We start from the raw sequence: 27,186 nt of genomic DNA, 5'->3' as shown, positions 1-27,186 counted from the left end.
CTCCAGAAAGTCATTGTGCTTTGTTGCTGATGTGTACAGTTCATTTAATCTGCTTTGTTTGTTAAAAGCTTAGGATGGAAGTTTTAACGGTTCCAAATACAGTAGGTAATCTTTTAAAATTACATTTTTAGCAATCAACACTTTTTTACTCATCCATCCATTCTGTTACGCTTATTCTTATCAGGGTTGCGAGGGGGTTGGAGCCTATCCCAGCTACCATATGTGAGAGGCAGGGGTACACCCTGGACATGTCACACAGCGACAGACAACCATTCACACTCATATTCATACCTATGGGCAATTTAGAATCACCAATAAACCTAACCCTGAAAACTACATGTCTTTGGACTGGAAGGAAGCCAGAGTACCCAGAGAGAACATGCAAACTCCACACTGAATGGCCAGGTCAAATGGTGTAATAAAACTCATAGATATATATAGAGATATAGAGATATAGAGAGAGAGAGAGAGAGAGAGAGAGAGAGAGAGAGAGAGAGAGAGAGAGAGAGAGAGATAGATAGATAGAATTTTTTTTCTTTTTTAGTGGAGAAATGGTCACAATTGGCAGCCAATGCAGCCAACTGTGGATGCTGGTGCCTCTAAACCCCTGCCTTTGAAGGTCTTAGCGCTCCCTGCATTTATAAAGAGACTAGAGAATGAGCTCCCTTACAGCATGGTAAAAGTGAAATGGCAGAGTGCAGTCCAGAGCATTCAGCTGAAGGCAACTTTTCAGGTTTTTTATGCGTGTGTTTTTTTTTTGTTGAAAAAGAGCTTTAGCTAAAAATGTTTTAAGAGGAGGACCAGAGTTACCAATGGTCTGGATGTCTTGAGATGGAGAACTCTGAAAGCTGTGGTTTTGTACTTTTTTTAATGAATCCCAGATTACAAGTTTTCCCCTGCTTTCAGCTTTCAGCGAAGCTGCTCACCTCATGATTCCAGCTTCATAGCTCTTCTCATCAACCCTTTGGCAAAAAAGTGAGTAGCGCTTTATATTACAGTTCCGTAAAAACAGTAATAGTTATGTGTTAATAGAGTTAATAATTAAGATTATTACATTGTTGCACTAGTCATTTTGCCTCATTGGTCCTTTTAAATGTCTACATTACTACCATTTGTGGTCTCTTATTACATTAGTAATAACAAGCTGTTACTTGGTTGTTAATTTGGTAATTACATATTGCATTTACTTAGTTAATGCCTCTTTATTAACAAACTGCTTATCAAACATTAGTCCATTATTAACATGTTATTAATAAGCCATTGCAGAAAGCGCTACCAGAAAGTAAAAAATGTATTTCTCAAAATGATGCATATTTCGAGATTCAAGATTCTCTGTCATTGTGCATGTAGGGGCATTGTTGGGAAGTTACTAAAAGCAGATTAACTAACATTTGGCAGAGCATATCTTTGCAAACTATCTCAGTATGTACATGGGTATTGACAGCACTTGACATCTCAGAGTTTATCTTGTGTGTTTTTTTGCATATACTGTAGAACCTCAAGAACCTTGACATCGAAAATAAAATACCTGAGTGCAGCGACTACTCTCTCCACAGCATCGTGAAGGACACTTTTAAGAGACAGGTCTAAGGATCCAACAGTGACGCGCAGAAGCTCTCCAATCTGCTCCAGGGGCTGTCCATCAGTTGCCATAGTGACTGCTAACTCGCAGACTTTTGACCTCTCAGAACGGGACAAATCGTAAAGTTGACTGTAGGCCTGCAGCTGCTCCTAGAATAGGAAGAAAACATGGAAAAAAGTAAGAGAAACACAATGATGTTAAAAATAATGATTAAAGACTGAGGTAGTAGACTTAATTTCAATGTGCAAGATCAGAGTCTTTTTAGGAGCCATAAAATATTAAGACATTAGAGACAAACTAATATTAATGAGATGACAGAAAGAGTTCTTAAGGGGAAAAAAGGCACTGTGAAAATATGTGCACAAAATTGTCAGAGATCAAGGACATGTGTCGTAGGAAGTACAAAATGTATTTAGTTAGGTTCTCAATCATAATGCCTTTTGAAAAACAGAATGTAAAAATTTGCAAATTTAAAGCTGGGTAAAAAACAAAATATGAAATGTTAAAACTGAGAAATGTGTTCTTTTTAATATAAACACTCAGGTCTAAAATGTTAGGATAGGGTCAAAATATTACTGGAAAACTCACCACCAACGCATCTCACAACTGGGACCCTGACAATAAAATGAATTATGATTTAAATAAAAATAAACAAAATCAGACAGGCTGTTTCTTTCAGAAGTAAAGATGAGATGAAGTTCACCACTTTATGAGAGGAAAACATCATGCCATGAGCTAAATCAGAATCAGAATCAGAAAGGGTTTTATTGCCAAATGTTGAGCAGGTTTACAACATTAGGAAATTGCTGTGGTACTTAGTGCAAACATACTGTCATATAACGCTTAAATAGACATAACAATAGGAATTAAAAGTGCTAAGTAGATAGAAATATACATGAGTGCATGGAATGATGCAGTGAACACAGTGTAGGGTCATGTGTTAGTGGTGGGAACAGTCATATGGTTATTGTTCATGAGTCCAACAGCAGAGGGGAAGAAACTGTTCTTATGGCGAGAGGTTCTGGTGCGAATGGACCGGAGCCTCCTGCCTGAGGGGAGCAGGTCAAACAGACTGTGTCCAGGGTGAGAAGGGTCAGCTGTGATCCGAGCTGCACGCCCCAGTGTCCTGGAGGTGTACAGGTCCTGCAGAGATGGGAGTCTGCAGTCAAGCACCTTCTCAGCAGAGCGCACAACACGCTGCAGTCTCTGTTTGTCCCTGATAGTGGCTCCAGCGTACCACACGGTGATGGAGGAGGTGAGGATGGACTCGATGATTGCAGTGTAGAATTGCATCATCGTCCGTGTTGGCAGGTTGAATTTCTTCAGCTGCCTCAGGAAGTACATCCTCTGCTGGGCTTTCTTTATGACGGAGGTGATGGTGGTACCCAGGAAGTGGAATGAGTCCACAGAGGTGATGAGGGTGTCAGTCAGGATGATGGGGGGGAGTGGGGCTGTGTGCTTCCTGAAGTCCACAATAATCTCCACTGTCTTCTGGGCATTCAGCACCAGGTTGTTGTGGCTGCACCAGGACACCAGATGTTCAACCTCCCTCCTGTAGGCAGACTCATCCCCGTCCGAGATGAGTCCAATAACGGTGGTGTCATCTGCAAACTTGATTAGCTTGACAGACTGGTGGGTGGAGGTGCAGCAGTTAGTGTACAGGGAGAAGAGCAGAGGAGAAAGAACACAGCCTTGAGGGGAGCCGGTGCTGATGGTCCGGGAGTCCGAGACATTCTTTCCCAGCCTCACCTGCTGCTTCCTGTCCGTCAGGAAGTCAGTGATCCACCGGCAGATGGGATCAGGCACATTCATCTGGGAAAGCTTGCCTTGGAGATGGTCTGGAAGGATGGTGTTGAAGGCAGAGCTGAAGTCCACAAACAGGATCCTGGCGTAGGTTCCTGGGGAGTCCAGATGCTGCAGGATGAAGTGTAGAGCCATGTTGATAGTGTCGTCTACAGACCTGTTGGCTCTGTATGCAAACTGCAGGGGGTCCAGGAGGGGGGCCGTGAGGGTCTTGAGGTAGGAGAGAACCAGGCACTCAAATGACTTCATGACCACAGATGTCAGAGCCACAGGTCTGTAGTCATTTAGTCCAGTGATCCTTGGTTTCTTGGGGACAGAGATTATGGTGGAGGACTTGAAGCAGGCAGGCACATGACAAAGAGACAACTGAGAAACAGACATCAATATCCACAAACGGAGAAAACTTGGAACAGGAATAGCCGGCCTACCAAAATTACTCAGAGTGCATTGATGACCCATCCAGGAGGGCACAAAAGAACCCAGAACAACATCTGCAATGGAACAACTGCAGGCCTCACTTACATTAGTTAAGGTGAGAGTTCATGACTCTTCAATAAGAAAGAGACTGGGCAAAAATGCATCCATGGGAGAATTTCAAGACGAAAACTACTGCTGACCAAAAAGAACAGAAAGGCTCGTCTCACAATTACCAAAAAAAAAAAAAACATCTATATGAAAATATTCTGTGGAGTGATGACACAACTTTTGGGAGGTTTGAGTCCCGTTACATCTAAAACTAATACAGCATTTCATAATTTTTTTGAAAAGTCAACCCACCAGTCAAACATGGTGGCGATAGTGTTGCCAAGGGTGGCACAACCAGTTATTAGGTTTAGGAGTCAACTATTTTTTTCACATACAGTAGGCCAAAGTAGGTTTGGATAACTTTTTTCCTTAATAAATGAAAATTTTAAAACTGCATTTTGCATTTAATCAGGTATCTATGTCTAATATTAAAGCTTAAGTGTGACAAATATGCAAAAAACTAAGACATCAGAAAGAGGGCAAATGCTTTTTCCTGGCACTGTATATTACCATTTACTCATCTGTGTCACATGCAGACATTTTCAATGTGTGAGTGTCATTATCAGGTTTTTGGCTCTATTAATGCATAGTCACATGCCTCTGGTTGTTACATTTTACACCCCTATCTGACTTTTCAGCAAACGCTACGAGCACAAATGCCAGAGGATAAGGCTGACAAGGTCTTTGGAGTTGCCAGAAGCTAAAGGTTATTTAATTGCTGATACTTTCCTCCTTTCACACATGGTGTCCAATACAGGATTGTACTGGCAGTTAGTAAGTGCACCTAATATTTAAAACATGAGTTTCAGCATATTGTTTTTACTACTACTTTAGTGACCAAATAAATAACTCCTTCAGAATGTGTTTTGAAAAATAATGCACTTCTAAAGATATCCATATTTTAATTAGTTGTAAGAAAAACATGAACTTAAACACCTTGCTCCAGTTCTCAAAGTATATGCATGAAAGGATTCAGTAATTACTCTATCCCATCTTGATTTGTTTCATTAATCATTGTTGAACCATGGCCACTTTTCACTATTCATTCCATAAACTTTTTTTTTTTTTACATGGCATATAAAGTAAAAGCAATCACATATTGTTTTGGAGGGATGATTACTGGTCATGCCAGTTCAATATTTACACTAATTAATGACTAAAAACCTTCAATCAAAAAGTGCGCCTCATGTGTCCAATTTCAAACAACATTGTAAATACTTTCAGGGTCAGTGACATACAACAAGTCAGCACTGGAAAAAGATCAGACAGGTCCAGAGAGCAAGAAGGAAACTTCGGCCCAGGCAGCTGCAGAAGTCATAAATGCAGTTCAATTTCATGCATAAAAGATGGATTTGGTGTGCGTTTGCTGCAATGCTGTCATGTTCCCCAGGGAACCGTCCAACATTCAGTCTAATCACAAACCCTTCAATGCCTGTTGCAGCTGCAGTAGAATTGAGCTCAAGCCATTGAAAGACCCTCCTCTTCTTTTTGACACAAACTCTCAGCAGGAAGCTACATCCAGACAGTTCAGTTAGAGTATCAGGAAATGTAATGTCTGTGCTTTCTGTGTCTCATGTGTCCTTTCCAAATCCACCATTAAAATACTACTTGGAAATCGTCCAAATCCATAAGATATTTTAACAGTGAAGGTGTTTGGCACATGTTCAAACAGATTCAACAAGGTGCTGGAAACATTCCTCAGAGATTCTGGTTCACATCGACATGACAGCATCACATATTGGCTGCAGATATGTCAGCTGCACATCAATACTGTGAATCTCCCATTCCATCACGCCCCAAAGGATTGAGATATGGTGTGAACTGCAATCTGGTGTGCCTCTGGAATGAACTTATTGTCATGTTCAAGAAACCAGTTTGACATGATTTGGGCTTCTGTGACATGGTGAGTTATCCTAGGAAGGAGCCATTAGAAGATGGGCTCATTATGGTCACAAAGGGTTGAACATGAGTCAGCTAATCAGGCTCATTGTGGTGTATAAACAACATTCATATTGTTTACATTAAATTGGACTTCTACTATCCCAATGTTGCTACCTGACAACGTGAGCTTGTGTGAACTGTTACCCATCTTTAACCGATGACTGTGGGTTCAACATGTTGTGCATTCAGAGATGCTCTGCATACCTTTGTTCTAACTATCCCTATCAGCTCAAAGCAGTCTGGCAATTCTCCTGTGACCTCTGACATCAACAGTGCATTTTCACCCAAAGAACTGCCGCTCACTGGATTTTCTCTTTTTTGGACAATTCTCTGTAAACCCTGGAGATGGTTTTGCAGAAAAACCCTAATAGATCAGACGTTTTTGAAATAGACTAGACTGTCTGCCACCAATAATGACGCCATGTGGAAAGTCACTTAAATTACCATTCTTCCTCATTCTGATTTTCAGTTTGAACCTCAGCAGGTCGTCTTGACCCTGTCTTCATACCTAAATGCCCTTAGGTATTGCTCTGTGATTGGCATATTTGCCCTAATGTGCAGTTGAACAGGTGTACCGAACAAATCTGCTGGTAAGTATTCAGGTTACTCAAATAAATACATTCCTTATGTTGACATCATATTTATGCTAGGAATATCAAATATGCATGATATTTTCTCTGTATATTAAATTTCAGAGCATAATATCAGATAAAGCCTGAAGAGTGTCTTGTTGTGTAACATCTCTTTTGTGGATATCCTTTTAGTTTCACTGATGTGTTCTGCAGCACTCAGTGCCAAGAGCCAGACCACGAATGCCTGTCAGAAAAAATTAGCACTTTAAGTAAAGCGCCAGTTAGAGGAAATGGACATGATGATGACATGATGAGTGTGTCATAAAACTAAGCTCTCAATTCATCGCTCTCTGTTCCAATCCTTAGCTATGATCACGAGAGAGTTTAAGGACAAAGAAAGTAGCGGGTATGAGGCTCCTCCAAAGAGTAGCAGCTCAGAAAAAATGGGCATGTAATAGGGATTCCTATTTCACCTGGAGGAAATGGGGGACGCTGGTAGGATAATGGAGATCTTAGCCACTCTGTGTATCATTGTGCAGCCTCAGTGTGTGGATGGAAAAAAAAAAGACTATTGTTAATTTTGTTAATATTATATACTACTCTAAAGTGTAATTATCAAGGACATGGTTTTCATAGCCCACAGTATGTGATTCACCACATCAAAAGGAATATGGAACATAGAAAGGAATAGCCCTGCTGCTACAGAGACAAATCACATGATCTGTTGTTATTATTTTCTTTGCTGTTTTTCTCACAATTGCACTAGTTAATAGTTTAAAAATCACTATTTACAATATCAAGAACATGCCATTTGATGTCCTTATTGTAGGTCAAGGCCTCTGTGTTAGATTCTTTGTGTTAGAAAGGTTTAACAATATTTCTAGCAGCTGGTCACGTACACTTGATAAACGACCACAGTATAGCCAAACAGAGCCTACAGAGCTTCTTGTATCTATCTCTCCCTACCTATCTGCCCTTTTCTGGTTCTTATATCCCTTTTTTTTATCCATCTCCAAGGATACAATCACATCCTCCACCAAAAAAAGGGAAGTTATATTATAGAGGATGCAGTGTTTGTGTGTGCGCTTGTGTATGTGTGTGTGCATCAGTGACTCTGCCCTAAAGCTCTGCCTGGTAATGCTCGTGTTTTCCACTCTATTATGGAGGGTATGTGCTTTTAAACACAGTTAAAACTGGGACTAAATATTATTAACTTGCACAGTGTGGGGGTCAGAAATCACCAGTTTTCAATGATATCTTGTCGCATAGCAACACTTAGCTCGCCAAGTTATAATGTCCCCTCTCTCTAGCCCCACATTCATACTGTGTATACACACACAGGCAGCCACAGTGAGGTGACAGTGGGGTAAGTCAGTGTGACTTTGCTTAATGAGATACAGCATGGTGCTTGTACCGTATATACGTCCATACGGCGGGGCTCATTTGAAACAGCAGACCACAGATTTACATTAATATACCCTTGACTGGTCCCTCTGAGGCTGGGAAGAGCTTAGCCGAGCAGAACCACCCCCGAAATATACAACACACATACCCACACATAGACACAAGCGTTACAAGTACTGTATATGCAGGCACCATTTGTATGTCCAGCCAAAGGTGACCTTATGAACTGGCAAAGACGTAAGAAGTGAGAGTCAAATGTCTTCTTCACTTCAGGGCCTATTAAACTTACTGTTTCATAGGTAATTGCATTTGTGTAGGGATTGCATTTCTTCACTGATTTTGCTTCCAAGGAACCAGACATACACCGAACTCAAGGGATGAAACGCTGTTGTGTCTACTAATAACAGACAGCTTAAAAAAAAACCCATTTAAAACTTATTTTTAGACACTTTGTTACTAGCAGCCTGTTGCAGAAACATAATTTGTTCTCATTTCTTTAGCTGAGTCTATGAAAAATGCCAAAGATAACAAAGTTTGACAGGCATAAAATAGAGTTTTTGTTCAAATAAATTACAAGAAAGCTTGTCTAAGAGTTCAAGCTGTGCTGAAGAATAAAGGTGGTCGTACCAAATATTGACTTTCAGGCTGTTAGAATGGTACAAACTATTCTTATATACTGTATTTCCATTAATGGTTGCACATTTCAAGAAATCGCTGAACTCATTCCCCCATTTTACTACCAAAATATAAAGAGATGAGAGATGGCTCAAGACTTTTGCACAGTACTATGAATGTAAGTATGAGTTTATATTAAAATGAGTTTATGCATGGACTGGATCTCTGATGCTGATCAGCTGATCAGTTAAAAGTAGAACTTTGAAGCAACCGAACAATTCGGTCTTTTAGCAATAATGATTATTTTATGTATACACACAAAAACATAAATAATGATATTAATAATCCATCCACACAAACAAGCCAGCTTTATTTTGGGACCATTTTTGTGTGACTAACCACATGCCTCATTTCTTTGAAGAGTAGATCAGCTCATGCCTTTTCGATTTTTGCATCACTTTTTATGCAAATTCTTTGTGTTTCTTTGTGTTTCCCACAAAAACAAACTGGCTTTGGCTGGATATCAGTTGTAATTATTTACCACTTAAGTTTGTGGATTAGAATGATTGCACGATACACTGTACTGCGTGCTAAAGAATAATTTTGTCCCCATTTAAATTAACCAGCTGGCAAATATCGCTCTTAAACTTTGTGTGTTCTTTCAATGGATCATTAAAAGCACATTTACACAAAGAGCAAATCTCACTCTCTGAAAAAGAATAAAATGGCTCAAGTGTTTGGCAGATGGGGCTTACCTCCTGGCTGTCTTTGAGTGACAGAATGAAGGGATGACTCAGAGTGTCCAGGTGGGCCTGAGATTGCTGCAGGTGTGCTAGAGCCTCATCAAAAGTCATTCCTGCAGGGTCCGTCCCTTCCTGCTCCCTACTGTCATCACCTCCTCTCTTCCTGTTCTTCTCACCCAGCTGGCGCAGGGCTTTGGTGGCTCGCTTTATCACCTCCAACCTCGCTTGGATGCTCAACTGGACATGAAATGGATGGAAGAAAGAGAATGGGAGAGAGGTGGAAGTTGGGGAGGCGTGGAATTGAGCAAAGAGAAGCAGAGAGAGAGGTGCTCAAGTTATATACTCGTACATTCATTTAAAATAGACCGAGTTAAAGAGAGGTAGGTACAACCTGATCTATCTGCATTTCAATACTATCAGGAACTTGAGTAGCATGTGCATGTGTATAAGGAGTGTGTGTTTAAGTGAGAGGGATCATAGCTGCCAGCCTGGAGTAATTGATTTTATTCAGTGTGAGCAGGTTAACCATTCATGGGGAGAAGAGTGGGCCTCGGGCTACAGGAGGTTTTTATGCTTGCACAGAAACGCACAAACTCCGACCCCGACAAGAGACATACACGCACACACATTCAGACTTTCAGCATGTGCTACTTGTACCCCATTTTGAATTTGCTGTAATCTTCATCTTCTGTATCCTACTGACTCAAATCCAGGTATTCATTCAGGCAACATCAGTCAGAGTCTTGGGTAAGGTTAGAAAAGAAGTTATAAGTTGAGTAAGATGGGATGCATCCACCAAAGAGGTTCGCTGAGATCAATAATCTGTTTCCCTTCAGAAAAAAATATCCAATGGGAAGTTTCAACCCGAGACATGCATTTCACTCCTTGGCCTTGTAGGAAATGAATCAACTGGGTGGCAATGATGAATTGATTCATCATTGCCATCGTTGCCACCCAATGGTCAAAAGGTCGAAAACATTCCTAAAAGTAAGAAGGGACTCGGTTTTCCCTTTGCACATCCGAGGAGGACAGAAGAAAGAGAAGAGAGGGATGGTAATGGCAGAGGGAGTGGACGGTGTCTTCCTGAGAGGTAATCTGCATGTTAAAGAACACAAAGGGAAAGCATTGCCTGCTGGGAATTGGAGTTTAATTGGCTCTGAAGTCAAGAGGGATCAATTAGCTCTCTTGGAGTGGTAGGGAAAGAAAAGGGACACAGGACAAAAATAGAAAAAAAAGGGAAGGTCTGGAGAAGGGTGTTGGCAGGGTGCCAGGGCGAAGAAGAAAAAAAGAACAGCAGGCTACTATTGATAAGGTGCACTGAGGCACTTTAAGTCTACTGCAGGACAATTTTTCACAGTCCTGTAATTATGTGGCTGACATTCCTTGTGAAATTTTATAATTTCTTTTATAAATCATGACTGGTATGTGCTTTGAGGCTGCAGAAAGTGGATGGGAACAGAATAATGTATTTGAAATTAGGAGAGGGCTTTTGGCATTCCAGAAATTGGGCCACAGGCATTAGAGAAGACCGGCACAACGATGATGAGTGTGGAGTGAGGAAAATGACAGTTTGATGTAGTGAGTGAAAATCCCCGCAATCTTCCCTTTAACCAAATACGAATCCTGCCTTTGCGGCAGAAACCAACTACCTTCTGTGCTGCAATTACCCAGAGTCTGTCTACCTATCACAGCTCCTACCTGAGAAAGTAATAGAAAATAGAGCCTCTTCAGCTCATACGACCCCCGCCCCCTGTCATTGAATAATTTCTATGAAAAAGATGCCCCTCTGTTTGGTCCAATTAAGGCTTACGTTTTTAGATGCATCAACAGAGAAGGTGATGTTATCCAGGAAGCGGACAGCGTCGCCAGGGGCCAGCCTGTCCAGGTATTTGGCACAAGTGTCGTAGGCGTGTAGGTAGTCTTGGTCGCTCTGAGGAGGTCTCTTCAGCAGCTGGGGGTCCCCTTTCCAAAACACCTTCTGCAGCCATACTGCGTGGACTGCACTGGCGGACACCGTGGCCCCACCGCCACCGCCGGGCAAAGGCAAACGATTGGCAAGTTTGGAGATGGACAACACGTTCTGACTGGTCAGCACTGGTTGCAGAGTGGCCAGTGGATCCGAGGATTCATCCGTGAGCTTCCGATAGTTCAAACCTGCAAGCATGAAAGACATATTGACATGTTTACAACGCTTCTGCCTTAAAAAATGTGTTTGCCTCTTCACTGAAGCCTTGAGCTATATGATCAAAAAAAGAACAAGTATACTTGGATGCTCCTCTCTTGTCCTTGTGTACTTGGAGACTCTTTCATATGTCTCAAATATGCACCATTTAGTCAAGGTAGATGTTGAACACCTAAAAAAGAGCTGTAATATCATGGTAGCTTTACATTAGCTTTATGTTTAGCTCAAGGTAAACATGGCATAAAAAAAGTCCTTTTATTGCTACATCTTCAAAATAAATAATGGGAATTGTAAAAAGAGTATTTACATATAAACAATAAGCATGTTTATTCTCCTATAACAATTGCATTGTGTCGGAAGGGGAACACAATGTACCATTTTTATAGTGTGCATACAGTGCATGCTCTACTTCTGTATTACTATTCTTTCTGTTTTCTGTGACAACCAAGCAGAAGAGAGATTTGCACAGGATGTTGAATATTCCATCACATGACAGAAAAGCATCAGGAGATGAAAAGCATCTCAGGAAAGAGTAAACAGTGGATGTGAACAACAAGAATCGCGTGTGACCTGCGTGTGAAAGGGGTGCCGGCCGTCTCTGCCTGCATGCAAACATGTACAGTTTGACTGTCAATCTGTCTGCGTGCATCATATTTACCACTGCAGTACCCCTGGAGTAGGCATTCGTGTGTGTGTATGAGAGAGAGCGAGAGAGCCGGTGGTGTGCTCTCGGTCTCCAGCGCTATCAGACAGACGCATTACTGTAGCAACACCATGGCCTGTCTGGGCTTTAAATATTTTAACACGGGTCTGCCTGTGGGGAGGGTTCTGTCAATGCTGCTTGAAATCATTCACACAATCACAAGCATACACGCACACACACAAAACTTTCCAGGTTGAACCCACATACACAAACACACACACACCTTCCAGACAGGCTCAGACAGACATGTAAACCACAGATACTTACATATGTACTCTTTCTCTCCGTCTTCCCCTGCCCCACCCACTCCTCAGATTGCCTCTCTTTCCCCCTTTCCACTAGAGCCCGATCAGACGGTCACCTGGTACTGTGTCTGAAAATGTGATGAACACTGGGCACGCGCCACCTGTCTCCAACTCATCTGAAAGCCTCTGTAAGTACATCTGGGTGTGCTGGTTTGCATGTGTCTCTTCAGGACTGCAAATGAGTCATTTTGAATGAGCATGTCAGAAGAGTTGGAAAGTGTTGGTAGAAAGTTAGAGGCCCCAGAGACACGGCAACAGCCTGTGTATCAGTTTTGCTGCAGGAAGTGTGAATACGTGGGTTATATTTCAACAGTATGTGTGTATCTGTGTGCATGTGTGTGAATGAGTGAGTGAGAGCGAGACATACAGTACAGAAAGTGTTAGCGTGAAAGTGTTAATGTCACAAAGTCACTATATGTGCTTGTGCATGCATATAAAGTAAATCTGGCTTAGTGTATATATGCGTGTGCATTAATTTATTAGTACTCATGATGCTGCAGCTCCTGGTAGCTTACGTGCTGCAATAAAGCATGGATTTTGGTTCTCCCCATGGCTAAACGGCATTTATGCAACTGTCAGCACCTATGCTGCCTGTTTAAAACTAGTGCATCCATTTTCTTTTATTTTCTGTGTGTTTTTAAGCTGGTTTAGGGAAACATTAGCAGCTCTAACCCATGCTTCCCTGAAACCAAGAAATTTTTCTGTATTCTGTATAAAAGATTTCTTAAAAACAGAACACTGTGCAAAAGTCTTGAGTCACCTTTCATTTCTTTATATTTTACTAGACAAATGGGAAATAGGTGCCGAAATTTATTGAAATGTGGCAAAATTTATGCCAATATCGTAAATAAGGCTAAAACAGTGTTTGTGCAATTCTCTTGAGCTTGAAAGCCAATATTGGGTAAAACCACCTTTATTCAACACAGCCTGAACTCTTTTAAGTAAGCTTTCTTGTCATTTATGGAAGTAGTCTTTAGGAATAGTTCTCCAGGATTTTTGAAGGTCATTCCAAAGACTACCTTCTTGTGTAATTTGAACCTTCTCTCCCAGTTTCCCTTTCCTAAAGTTGAGTCCACTGAAACCAATTCACTCATCGGACATTACTTTAAAGGTGACATCCGGTCGACATGCAAGGCTCCGGTTACCTAGGTAACCTCTTAATGTACTTACTACCGGTTCATGTTTCAATCAGTGGTACTCATGAATCTCATTGGTAGCCACTTCAGTCGCTTGCTTGGAGTTTATTATCAGGTCCCGTGCTGAGCTCGCCTGCAGTTATTTTGCCTGTGGCCATGTGAAGTCACTCACTGTTCTTCATTTTCTATGGTGTCTCGTCGTCACGTCACATCTAGCATATGAAACCAGCTGGTTTTTGTGACAGGCTGCTAGTAACAAGTTGTCCAGAATTGAAGATACAATTTAAAATAGGTTCTTTGCCAAGTTTTTCGTTATGTGTAGGCACAACCCTGCTTCATCCCTTCAGTTAGACGTTTTTCTGGTTTCATAGGTCAATGTTAAATGGCTTAACAAATAAAAAGCATTCCTCTGGAAATGCCCTTACAAGGACTGGGCTGAAAATGAGTGACATAGTAGCCAGTGTCCAAAGTATAAATCTGAAAGACCTTCAGAAAGCCTGGAGAACTAATGCTCACAAGCAGTTTAAAAAAAAATTACAAGAAAGTCTGGCTAGTGGGCAGAAAAATATAAACAAGAAGTACTCTAGGAGCAGAGCACAAACCTCCACCAAGGCAGAACTACAAAGTTGGTAGAAGTTTGTAGTTCAGTAAAAATCAGATAAGGGTAGCATAACAAATGTTTACTCTGATTATACAAACATTACGTTGGAGTAGGTAATGGATAAGAGGAATTGATTTGCTAATCACAATATTAACTTGATGTTATTATATAATATTTTACTACAGTATATTTCTAACTAACTAAGCATGTCATTGTCTCTCTCTTGACAATGTTTTAATTTGAATACTTTTAGTTTAAGGTCAACTTGAAAGAAAGGCAGATGTGAAATGTAAAAGTACAGTCAGAGGCCAAATGTGACATAATTGCATACAAAATATAAGAAATATTAGATATTTAGAATCCCAATATAATAGTATCATTCCCTAAATATTGACATTACAAAAAAGGTATTATAAGTTTTACTAGTTTTAATGATGAGAGGCGTTTTATGAATATTTGACTTTATTTGACCTTATTTGAGGCCAGATGTCCAAAGTGACTGATTTACAGTTTACTTGGTGTACTGACAACATTTACTATATGCTGTCAGTATGCCAATGGCAGTAAGAAACAGTTTTAAATAGCTCTATATAGCTTCATTATCACCTCCTATAACCTCCTCAGTGGAGATAATCAAAAAGGAATTAAGGCTCAAGAGTTTTGTACAACACTGTAAAAATAAATGTAGGCTTAACAATGTAAAACTGGCTTGAGTTCATATTGTTTTGTCTATTGACTAACTGGTCTTTTGTTCATGTTCTACACGGATGATCAACTGCTGAGGAACCTTTTGCCCAGAAGATGCAGTTTGAGCCTCATCTTGCTTTGTTTACAAGGTTTATGTCTCCACTGTGAAGAGCTGGGCCTATATTTGGATTACTTCATAAAAGGTCCCATTCAGAGCACCTGCACATGTGATTGCAATTTCATCATACATCTCTAACTTCAGCCTAGAACAACTGTTCTTTGTGTGGTAAACCTTCAGCCGCTGTCATTGTGAGTTGTATATAAGCGATAGAAGCACAAACAGGAGAAAACAGCCAGATGCTAATATAGTGATGTGGCAGTAATTGTGCATAAGTGAAACTGAAAAGCAGCAGTGGGAGTGAGTGCCTTTAAAGTTAAATTTCATGTTTTTTACTTTATGTAAAACTGCATCCCACTCTTGATGTGGATGTCTCAGTGTTGTGTGTGTACTTGATTTGGGCATGTGTGGCTCCGTGTGTTAAACAGAGACATGTGTCACCAGTAAAAGCTGTGGCGCTATCAGGAGCAGAAGGAGGAAGTGAGGCGTGAAAACACAGCTGACACCTGGCTGACCTTTACTGAACTTTTCCAAGAAGTGACACCAGCTTCACCCGTACGCAACAAAGTTTGAGCACTCTAGCCTGGAGCGCTGAACCAGTGACATGATGTCCTGGGAGAGGACCGAGTGCAATGCTTTCTCTCAGACACTTGGTATATCAATAGGATTGATGCTGAAATGGTTTCTTTTTCACTTCACAGCCATATCGTTATAGTTTTGCATGGTTCAACCCTGCTACTCTTCGTCTTTGAAAACATCTACATGAGCTAATAGGGAAAAAAGGGACCAGAATAAGATCAAAGGGCAAGATGAATCAGACATAAAGGATAATATGTGTAACTGACACTATCGGGATGTCATCGGAGGTGTTTTATTTGTTCTTCCCAGTGAAACGTTATCGACTAGCTTTATTCAGACGGTCAGTTGTTGTTGTTTTTAAATTCCACATGACAACCGCTGACCAGAAGCAATGTCAGCATCTGTGTGTGAGTCATCAGTCATGTCAAGACAGATTGTCTTCAAGTCTGGACTTTTACTTCCTGACAGCACAGGCCAGAGGTGTTTTTTTCCCCCACCAGTAACAGGTGCACTATCCCCATGAATTTGTGTTTTTGTTGCGTTTTACTCCTCAGAAACTGCATTCTTCAGTAAATGAGGGCTATTATTTAGTCTGCAAATAGAAATGGTAGCACTCTGTTTTTCTAAACTATAACCCTGTTTGCCGAATGCAAAATGACTTCCCTCATGATTTCACACAAAATGCTTTTTAAATAACTAGAATTATACTGAAATTTAAAAGCAAGAAATGTTTCCATGATTTTTTTTTTCTGGTTCATTTTTTTGTTTTGGGATTTTTTTTTCAGTAGTGACAACCTGTCAAAGACTCTAGCATTCCTTGTAGGACTGGATAATTGCCTGACATGGGAGGGTCATCAACTCATGCACACTCTCACCTGGGACCTCCCGTCTAAAAATGCTGGCCCACGGACTCACTTTGCATTCTATTCTCTGTGCCTGGCATCAGCCTTTTGCATTTGCAACTTCGGTAACTTCAGTCCTGAAGTTTTATGTATCAGTACACTATAAAAAAAAAACATACCAATTCATTACCAGGTCTTATATTAGGTAAATACAATCCCAGATGAACCACAACACATGACATACTGCACCGTATCATTATCATTTTAACAAAAACTAAGACACAATGCATGAGCATTGTGTGAAAAACTAAACACACCTTTACTGCTATCACAGGTAATGGAGCATTGAGGTGTATGTTAACAAAATGCCATGGAGGAAAGACATCAGCGATATCATCGGAGAAGCAAATGTTGCTACTGATCGGGGTTATAAGGCCATTTCCAATTTGAAGTTCATCATTCTAAAGCGAATGCATTCACAACTGCCAATCTTCCCATGGCTGCACAGTTCAGCAAATTCACCCAAGGTCAGACAGTGCAATACTCAATGAAACTGAAAGAACCCAAGATCTACATCTCAAACTCCCTGGGCCTCAGTTCGCATGTTAAATGTTAAAGCTTATGGCAGTAGAGTTAAAAAAAAAAAGCCAAACAAGGCTTGCTTGGGAGGGTTGCCAGGAGAAAGCCTCTTCTGCCTAAAAACAACATGGAAACATGGCTTAGGTTTACAAAGCTACATCAGAACAAAACACAAGGCTTGTGTAATAAGCTCGCTCGCACTCAGTGTGTACGTAAATCACGCGTAAGAACATTTCGTATGTAAACCAATGATTTCTCAGAATGTCTCTGACCATGCAGACAAACAAGTGAAGGCCTGGCTGTCTTACGATCTCTAATACCAAGTATTTAAAATGAATACTACCACTAACAGTATGCATGTAAAGAAATTAGAATACTAAATGGGAAAGCGTCAATTTTAACATTTTTTAAGTTAAACATAATCAAGTATTCCTTATGTCATTTTTCTTTTCTTAAATTATCTCCATTAAAAATAATTTATATTATTATTATTGTTGGATGTCATTATTTGCATTATCCCACTCATGCTGGAGAATCTGGATTTATTTTTTTCTTTCTTTATATTTCACTGCAGGGAGTTTCTCCTCTAGAGCTGACAGATCACGTTCCTTGTCCTTTGCCTGCTTTCTTCTTTTTCTTGCAGTCTGTTAGTACTTTTTCATATCATCTTTCATGTCCAAACTTTTCTTTTTCACTTCAGCCACAATGTCCCCGGGGAAACAACATTCAGAACCTCCATTATTTCAACCGGAGTCTTGCTGCGGTGGGACTTTAAGAGAGCTGTCCATAAATGAGTGCCTGCAAGCCTCAATGAACTGAAGCCACACTGTAAAGAAGAATGGGCTAAAATTCCTCCACAACAATGTGAGATACTAATAAAGTCATACAAAAAATTATTACTTCAAGTTATTGCTGCTTAAGGTGCTTCTACAAGCTAGGGAATCATGGGATGTACTCAGTTCCTCACACACTGCTTCTGTATATTAGTTTAGGTTTTGTTAAATAATGACATGGGTTGATGTGGTGTATGTCTTAAAGTTTAGCTGAAATTGTATTTGCCTAATTTTAAAACATGCTAAGGACCAGATGATATTTATTAAATCCTGAAACGTAAAAGCCAAGAATTTTTTTAAAACCATAACTACATCTTTTGATTGCCAATATTGCTGATACTGCAGGCTTCCAGACTTCATTGTTGATTTGTTTGTTTTATTATAATAAATTCCATCTGAATTAATCAGATTTATTGCTTGAACTTCATATCTATCATTTTCCTGGCACAGGGTTGTAAAACAGTAATGGCATGCTTAGTACTAAATAAATCCGACTAACTGCTATAGATTAAAATGTATTTTAAAGTGGGTCAGGGGTCCCTGTGTCCTTACAGTGACTGCTCTGTGTTAGACAAACATGGTGTTAGTGGAGCTCCTGTGATTGGTCACGCAAGAAGTCACTTCCCCGTTATAAGATCCCCCCCCCCTTGGTTTTCAGAGAACCGTGGTTATGTTAGTAACAAAACGTTTTAGCTGGGGGATTTGTCAGAACAACTATCAAAATACCAGTTAGGACCTACATATACTATATAATCACAATAAAAAACAGTGTACACCTCACCATTGGCAACAGCCCGAAGCTTCTTGAGCAGTTTAACATGAGAGTCTGGCTTGATGGTGGTGGTGACGTAAGGCTCACAGCCCGCAGCATCTAGTAAGGTGTAGTAGTAGAGCAAGCGGTTGAGGTCGGTTCCTTCCACAGTGGGAAGAACATACTTCGTCATGTGGCTGTAAAAGGCCTGAGGGTTGCACTTTAAAGTCTCAAACAGGCTGAGGGATTCGCTCCGGGTTTCAATATCCTTGGTGGAGAGGCTGTGGAAGAGAAAACGGGAATAGAATAAGAAAAACAGGAAAAATGTGCAGAAAATGAAAATATAATTTTATATAGCTGGATTTGTAGTAAACACACAACGATAGCCGGCCTACTATCAAAGCTTTTACATATGTGGTTGTAAAAACCTGCTGTTTGTAATGGCTTCACAAAAAAAATATCTATTGGTACGCAGTGTGTGAACACTTGAAGTTTCAGGCATCAGAAAGGAAAAGATCTGAGCCTTTCATATAGACAGCAATAGCCACTATGCCTGAAAGAGATGAGAAAAAAACACAGCTAACCAAAAAAAGAAAAACCCACACATTTCATCAACAGAAAATCAAAGAAAAGACTACCAGCAATGGAGACTATTTGGCTCCAAAGTCATTTCTGAAAACAGTAGTGCTAAAAACAGTGGTGCAAAAACACCAGAGCAATCTGCAGGCTTATCACAAAGCATACAGTCCCTCCAACAACAACAAAATAAATAAAAAAAAAAAAAAGATTTCATAGACCACACTGAGAATACATTTAATAAGCTGATCAGTTCAGACATAAATAAGGTAAAGTGGGGAGAGGCTATGGCAAAGAGAAGACAGAGACAAAGAGAGAAGGAAAGCAATAGCGGGGGAACGTGTTAGTTGATGTGAGGGGAGATATCCGAGCTCCCAGGGAAGGAAATAATGTATCCAGTGAGCTTTTTAGGTTGCACAAGACTTGTGCACATCCTTGCTAAGCATGTTTTGCCACAAATCTAAGTCAAGAACAGCAGGTGGTCTAAAGAGCAAAAGAAAAAGTGAAAAGAACACAAGCAAAAACACTGGAAAGAGGATGTCAAAAAAAAAACTTGGAGAACCACAAACAAAAGTTAAACAGGGAGCGATACAAAGAATGAAAAGGCAAAGTAAAGCTAGTTGCTTGAAGTCACTGAGGGGCTCCAAGCAATCTGTGGCTACATGGGAGTGCATTTGTGTGAGTGGAAGTCTGTTTATCTGTCAGAACGGGACAACATCAAAGGGAACAATGCTTCCTCTGGGCTCTCTCTGTCACAGCTAGCTGGGAGGCTTTCGCTAATGAAAAAAATATAGAGCCTGGCTGCGGCGCGGCAGCTGACAATAAGCTCGATAATGTAAATAACACTAATCATCCTCACAACAGGGGCTCTAATAAGGCTGGAGTCAACAGAACGACTAACTTAAAGTGAAGACTCTCTCGCTCGCTCTTCCTCTCGTCTCCCTCTTAAGCGTACGCAGGCAGCCCGTCACCCCAATCAAAGTCTGATGTTTCACTAGTTAATCACGCTAGCTCCAAAGTGACTAAAAACACTGCGACGCGAAAAGAATTGCAAGAGAGACTGCGACTTATCCAGCCAGGACTTTTTTTTGAGGGGCATTATGAGCAACTGCACAAAGGCACAGAAGCTGGCAGATAGTGCTCAGTTTTCATGCCAAGCTCTGCTTTGTTATCTCCTCCCTGCCCCTCTATTCTTTCAAGTGACAAAAGGTGTTCCATGCATCTTTGCTCACATTAGGAGCATATCTTCTTTTCAGTATCCACAGCTGGCACCGTGTTTTCGGTCAACATATATAGAGCCTGATAGCTTTATTAAAAGTTTGCTGCGCAGTGGCTTACCTACTGCTGTTTGCTTGGTGGCATTTCGCTCCTCTCACAACACAGTTTGCTACTTTATCTTGGTTGGGGTTATTTCTCTGTGATATCCGGAGCTTCACATTGCATTCTCTTGTTTGTTATAAAACTCTGCTGAAGTAAAGAGCCAATTTGTCCAGGGGAGAATAACAGTTAGGTCCATAAATTGCTGGATGAAGTCAGCTTTGTACACCACCACAGTGGATTTTAAAATCAGTCAATATTATGATTGAAGCGCAGACTTTCAGCTTTGATTCACGGAGGTTTCAAAAATTACAGACATTTGTGGACCCCCCCCCTTTCAGAGGCTCAAAAACAATAAAAAGCACAACAGAATTTAAAACAAGATTATTTTTTATACTTAGTCGATGATTGCCTGAAGTCTTGAATCCATGGATACCAAATGCTGTTTCCTCCTTTTACTGCAGCCACCTTCAGTTACTGCTTGTTTGCGAGTCTTTTTGAATTTTGTCTTTTATTTTATATTTTAATAACATAATTCAATAAATATACTCTGTTGGGTTGAGATTAACCTGACCATTAAAATGGTAAATAGTAAATGAACTGGTTCAAATATGGCGCTTCCTACTCTGCTTGAGCACTCAAAGTATTTTCTGCTACAGGCCTCATTCACCTATTTGCACACATTCATACAAGCATTTTTTTTTCTATGCTTAAGTGCTTTCTACCTAACATTCACACTTCAATGAACACGTCGGGAGCAACTTGGGGTTTAGTTGCCCAACAGTACTTTGGCATGCAAACTGGAGCAGCCAAGGATAAAACCACCCGCTCTACCTGAACCACAGCCAACCCCAAAAATAAAAGAATATCCCATTTCTTTACTGGTGTAAAACTGGTGACCTAGTTCCACTGACGGCCGCATATTTCCATTCTATAACATTACCTCCACCATGTTTGACAGATGATGTGGTATACTTCACATCCTGAGCCGTTTCTCTCCTTCTCGTACAAGTTCATCTTGGTTTCGTCTCTCCCAGAATTGTGCATGCAGTTTTAGATGTTTTCTGGCAAGGTCTAATCTGGCCCTCCTGATTTTGAGTGGACCCACTGGTTTGTACCTTTTTGTAATCCCATTCATGACAATGATAGTCCTACCTCCTCAGGGGTTCTTGACTTGATTAGATGTTGTGAAAATGTTTTTTTTCACTAATTCTGTCTGCATGTATTTTAGCTGAAATTTAAGTGGAAGTTTTGTGTCATCATCCACCACCATTATTTGGCATTGCTGAGCTGCTGTTTTAAGTTCATCTGAATGATGGCTTCCCTCACTTGGACTGACATCTTTTTGGGGTCTCATATTTAAAATTACAGTAAAGAGAAAGTACAAACAATGCAAATTCAACACCTTGAATCTACTTCAAATATTATGTTTGCTTCATTTGTCATAAAATAAAAAGTTTGCCATGTGAGACATGTTAATTTCTAATTAATTTTTAGCCTTTGGACAAAAGAAGCCTCTGAAAATGGGAAACTTTGCATAAAAATGCCTGTAATTCCTAAACAATTAATGTAAATGTTGTTAAAGCCTTTGAATTAAAGCTGAAATTCTGCACTTTAACCACATTTGATAGACCTAACTGTATAATAAAATTGTGAGTCATATTTAATTAAAGTGGTAAGAAGAACAAAAGTGTAGGTGAGCTTTGGAAGAGCAGTAATGATCATTTAAAATGTCAGTGCTGTTAGAATTGTGGGGGTTTTTTTTTCTATTTTATTAACCAGTTTACAAATGACTGTCCAGCACAGGGCTGTGAAAGTGTTTTTGCACTTTGGAGTCATGTAAAGTGAAAAAACTCCAAAATATTAAAAAATATACTCCAAAATCTTTCTCCCTGATACACATTTTGAAACACATCAAAAATATGTCACTATCAATGTCTCACTAAGATTAGGAAGAAGTAATTACATACAGAGAGCGTGTATTGTAATTGAACTCACATTAATACATGTATTTTTTCCTCATTGAACTGGTTCCAATTCTCATTGAAAATGGAAATAATTTTAAATCTAAGAGTTTTTATTTTTACAGATGTTTTGTAATCAAAATTACTAATCAAATTAAAATCCTGCCTCTAGAATAGCATAAAAACATGTCTTTATAATATTTAGAATCTAACCTTCAAAAACAGCCCACTAACAGCTGAGTTGGGGATGGACGTCTGGTTTGTTGGGGAGATTGTGGCACAAGTTTGCACATGTCATAGAGGGATAAATGCCAGCCTCTCAAAATGACCTTCCGAAGATACCAAAATATCCATTGTTTTAACGGTCAGGTATACTTTTATTGTACAAGTGAAAACATCAGAGGAACCAAAGGCTATGCTGTTGCACCTCACTGTCCATATTCTGCTCTCTGGTTGTCCCCCCATGACAGCAAAAAGCATGCCTAGAGTAATGCCCGAGGTCATGGTCGAAGTCCAGGCTCAATCCTTAAAGAATCTCAGTGCGAGTACATCAACAGTCTCTACAGAGCAAACACGTTCAAGTGAATACAGGCAGTACTGCAGCTAACCTGTGTATAGCTAAAGATTCACATTCCCCCTGAATGCTAGGAATGTGGGTTTTTTAATTGTCATCATTAGCTGAGAATATTTTTTTTTAAAAATGCAATCTATGGGCATGCAATATTATGAGAGGAATATATAACATAATATATATTGCAGGATATTTTTTATTTTTCAATTTAATTTATACTGAAAATTCTAAAAATTCAAAGTCAAGTCAGTCACTTGCTAATTAGTCATATCTGCCACAAAAGTATTGAAATATACAATATGCATAATGACAGAAACAAATCTATTCAGAAATAGCGGTTAAAGTTCAGCTGCACTGACAGGGAAGGAAGACTGTGTTTCTTAATATTCTTTTCAAGTTGTAGTATAAATATAATTTGCATCCTGCAAGTTTCCTGAACTGCCTGAAGTGTGAAGTGCCCAGAGTGGACAGTGCAAAGCAGAAGTCCTGGTGAAGTTGATTTTAGAAACACAAATATTATCTGAGAGCATCATCTCTGTTTGGGTTCTAACATTGCAGGAGTTAATAAGAAAAATTATCCTTGAAGTTCTTTTTATTGATTCGGATTTTTATCAGCTGGGACGGAGCAGTTCTAATCAACTCACAGTGTTAAAGACTATAGTGATATACATTTGGCACCTTTGAGCTGTACTGTTAGGGCAGAGGAACACAGCCATTATCTGATATGATGTGAACTTTAATTTGCCATATGAGGTCACCAGATGTGCACCTGAAGAGAGCTGGTACAAACTTTAAAGGTGTTCTCTCTGTCTCAGAGGAGCCTCATTAGGCTCAAAGCAAAACACATCTTGGCTGGGGATTAGTCTGAAGGGAACGTGCCACAAAAGACTATTTATTTCTCATAATGGGAACACAGTGATGTGCAGAAAATACATCACAAGCAGCCGCTGGCAGCAGGTAGGAACTGACACGAGGAACTTGGAGCTGTGTCGTTTTGAGGGTCAAATGAGGTTTTGTTTGGATCAGTTTTATTAATCTACCTGAAATTCAAAAACTGAATCTCAATATGAAGATCTGAAACAGTCAAGTATATATAAGTGGTATCAGTGATGGGAGTTCATAGGGCTTTTTTTTAAATCCGCTCCTCAGAACCACCTCTTCTGCTCATCTTTCAAACTACTTTGAAATGTTGATTTTATTGATTCCCTCATATTTAATTATGCTTTGTGTTTTATTGATGCTTTTATTTTATATTTTTTTGTATTCTAGTTCTAATGCATTTTTATTCCTATGCTTAGCACTTTGGTCACCGGTTGCAGTTTTTAAAGTGCTTCACAAATTAAGTTGGCTTGGCTCAAGATGAGTCTTTTTTTCAACAGACAAAATCATGAATATTTGAAAAAGTTGCCATTATGTTAAAAAAATATGTGAAGGTGGAGCTAGACATGAGATTTAAAGCCAAAACTGTAAAAACAGATGGTTCCACTGACCAATATGTGAACCCATTTCTGTGTTTGGACAAGTCTCTTTGATAGATTTATAGCTGTCATTAGGATGTCATTAAAAAGCAGGTCCATAAAGACAACTTGTATACATCTCCAAAGCTTTATACACGGAGGCAGAGAACAGCTGACGACGGCAGTGTTTAGCAGCACATTGATTCTTCTGAAGCATACATTTTGTGTTAATAGGACTGTCTCAGGGACACTCATTCTCTATCATCCATCTCTTCTCCCTCCATCTATTTGCCTCCCACTCTCACCCCCCTAAGCACACACTGATTCTGTGGATGTGCCTTAAACTAATAATGAGTCCTTAGAGTTCTCTTCATCTGAAATATACTTATGGATTTTTAACTTTGTTCTTCTGTAACCATATTGAGATCTACATCGACTTTAGAACGTTGATATATGTCAGGGGAAAAGTGTGATTTTAACAATTTACCCTGCCATCACATGGGAAAGGAAAATTGCCAGCTCTTCTGAAAGACAGTAATGTTTGGTATCTCTAATGGAGAAACAGATTCCATTTCATGATTGTTTCTGAGGGAAACTTTAAAAGGTGACAGGCTTCAAACTCCAACCTTGTAGCTGTTGTTGTTTTGTTCTTCAGGATAAAAGTTTGTTTACAACCTAACCCTTTCAGTCCCAGATAATATACAAAGCCAATCAGGTCATGGAATCAAAGATCAGCTACTTTTAACGTATTATGAAAAAAAATTTTAAGCCTGCTACCTCCTCTTTTTGTCTTATACTTGTTCAGTTTCCTCAAATTCTTTTTAAGGACACCAGGCTAAGATACGCAACAGTTCAAATGTTCAAAGAAAATCTGTGAAAGACCTTCAGAAAACCTGGAGAATTGCTCAAGACCACTTTAAAAAAAAAAATACAAGGCTACTTAGAAGTAAAACACAAAGAAATGAGGGGTGATTCAAGTCTTCTGCACGGTACTGTACTATTTAAAGAACTGTTTAAAGTGTTGGTATGTCAACTGGCAATGAGGTCAACTGGTAGCCCAGTAAAGTGAACCATGCGTCTTAAATACAGGCCTCAGCAAAGTCAGCTGAGGCCTGTGCAGTGCCCTGTTGTTGGGCACTGCACTGTAGCTGACTGCTTCTCCTAAACATGTGAGATTTGTAAAACATAACAATTTATTTGCCTACAAGGTTCAATAAAAGTCTAAATTCTTTTTGCACACGTTTGACTCTATACATTCTTCCCTTTAAATTTCCCCCGTCTTCTCTATTTATAACATTCCCTGCATCCTTTTGTTAAATCAATAAGCCTTTTGCATATAGTCAAGATTACAGTCTGAATATTCCTCACACATTTGTCATGATCTTGAAGTTTTGAAGGAAACACACACAGAATAGCTGTGATCAGGTTTAAGAAAAGTATAGGCTGTAATTTATTGTTAAGTGGAATCCATAAACCATTTCCTTATATCGGAATGTGACAGGTGGATATTTATCACGGAGCCACACGTGTGCACACGTACCAATGCACGCATACACAACCTCAGCTTTGCTGAAAATGCATTCTGCAAAAACAAGCAAAGGTGCAGAGCTAGTCAGACACCCAGCTATGAAGTCAGAGAGCAAATAAATTATGGTTCACATGCTCTCACTCACAAAACACAAACACACACATTCACAACATGTTTGATATAGCCTGCGGTGTTTTGGCTTTTTATGTAGGTAAGTTTTGTTATAACTGAAAGAGAGCGTTGCTACACTTTTCAGAGTTTACAATCCGAAGATGGAAACAAAGAGACAGACAGATGTGTGTGCACGTGTGTGTGTGTGTGTGTGTGTGTGTGTGTGTGTGTGTGTGTGTGTGTGTGTGTGTGTGTGTATACCCGCTATCTGTAAAGAGGAACTCGAGGTGGGTCATGTAGACCTCCCACAGAGGAACACTGTAGCGCTTAGCCAGAGACAAAGCGATTCTGTACACGCCATCATCCAGTGTCCTAAACACACATTACAAAAACAGAAAGAAAGTCTTTAGATTTCATTTCATTAAAGCAGAAATTGACAATCTCTCCCACTCATGTCCAAGTGTGTGGTATGAACAATCTTTCAGAGTAGAAACAAAGAAAAGGAAAAAAAGCGCACCTTTCCGATTACAGTACAAATCCAAAAGTACCAACATTTAAGCCACACTTACTCTGTGAGACCAAGTATGGTCTCCTTCTTGTAATCAGCGTCAGAGCTGAACCGCTGAACGTCCACACCACGGCCGAGCCCCTGCAACACCTGTGCCTGGGTAAAGTCTGTCAGACGCTCGTTGTACATATGCAGCTGGCTGATCAGCTTTTGCAGCTCCTCGGGCCAATCTGAATACGAGGACACGTGCTGTGTGACCAATCGAATCAGCTCCTTTGGATCAGCCTGTGAGAAGGAAAATAAATTTCACATTTTTAACCTTATGGTTCCAGGGGCTGCTTTAGACTTCAACAGTAGAAGAAGGAGAAGTGGTATATGAAAAAGTACAGGCACTGTGGGTCTCTTAGCAGTTTGGCTGCTTGGCTCTAATTTATGGTTTTTGCTGTATAATGGAGATGGTTTGTAGTTTTTCAGTTTCTAATATTACATTACAGAAATTTATAGTTTCAACAGCTTGTGGAACCACCTTTAGGAGCAACAGCATGATGTAACTGTTTCCTGTATGACTTTATCAGTCTCTCACATTGTTGTGGAAGAATTTTGGCCCACTCGTATTTAGAACGTTGCTTCAGTTCATTGATGTTTTTGCACTG

General features: G+C 39.9%; 1 protein-coding gene across 1 annotated transcript in view; it reads right to left on the bottom strand.

Moving 5' to 3' along the window:
* The window catches only part of nbas (NBAS subunit of NRZ tethering complex), a 181,837-nt gene that overhangs the window by 53,206 nt on the left and 101,445 nt on the right, over window positions 1–27,186 (bottom strand). Inside the window, exons 42-47 of the mRNA XM_031726216.2 lie at window positions 26,595–26,818; window positions 26,287–26,397; window positions 18,532–18,782; window positions 10,996–11,339; window positions 9,198–9,422; window positions 1,529–1,731 (exon numbers count right to left, since the gene is read on the bottom strand). Of these exons, the coding sequence (XP_031582076.1) occupies window positions 1,529–1,731; window positions 9,198–9,422; window positions 10,996–11,339; window positions 18,532–18,782; window positions 26,287–26,397; window positions 26,595–26,818 (1,358 nt within the window). The remainder of the gene's footprint in view (window positions 1–1,528; window positions 1,732–9,197; window positions 9,423–10,995; window positions 11,340–18,531; window positions 18,783–26,286; window positions 26,398–26,594; window positions 26,819–27,186) is intronic.

The sequence above is a fragment of the Oreochromis aureus genome, linkage group 15, assembly GCF_013358895.1.
Source record: "Oreochromis aureus strain Israel breed Guangdong linkage group 15, ZZ_aureus, whole genome shotgun sequence".
Classification (NCBI taxonomy): Eukaryota; Metazoa; Chordata; class Actinopteri; order Cichliformes; family Cichlidae; genus Oreochromis; species Oreochromis aureus.
Note: the sequence above shows the minus strand (reverse complement) of the source record. Positions and strands in the feature narration are given on the sequence as shown.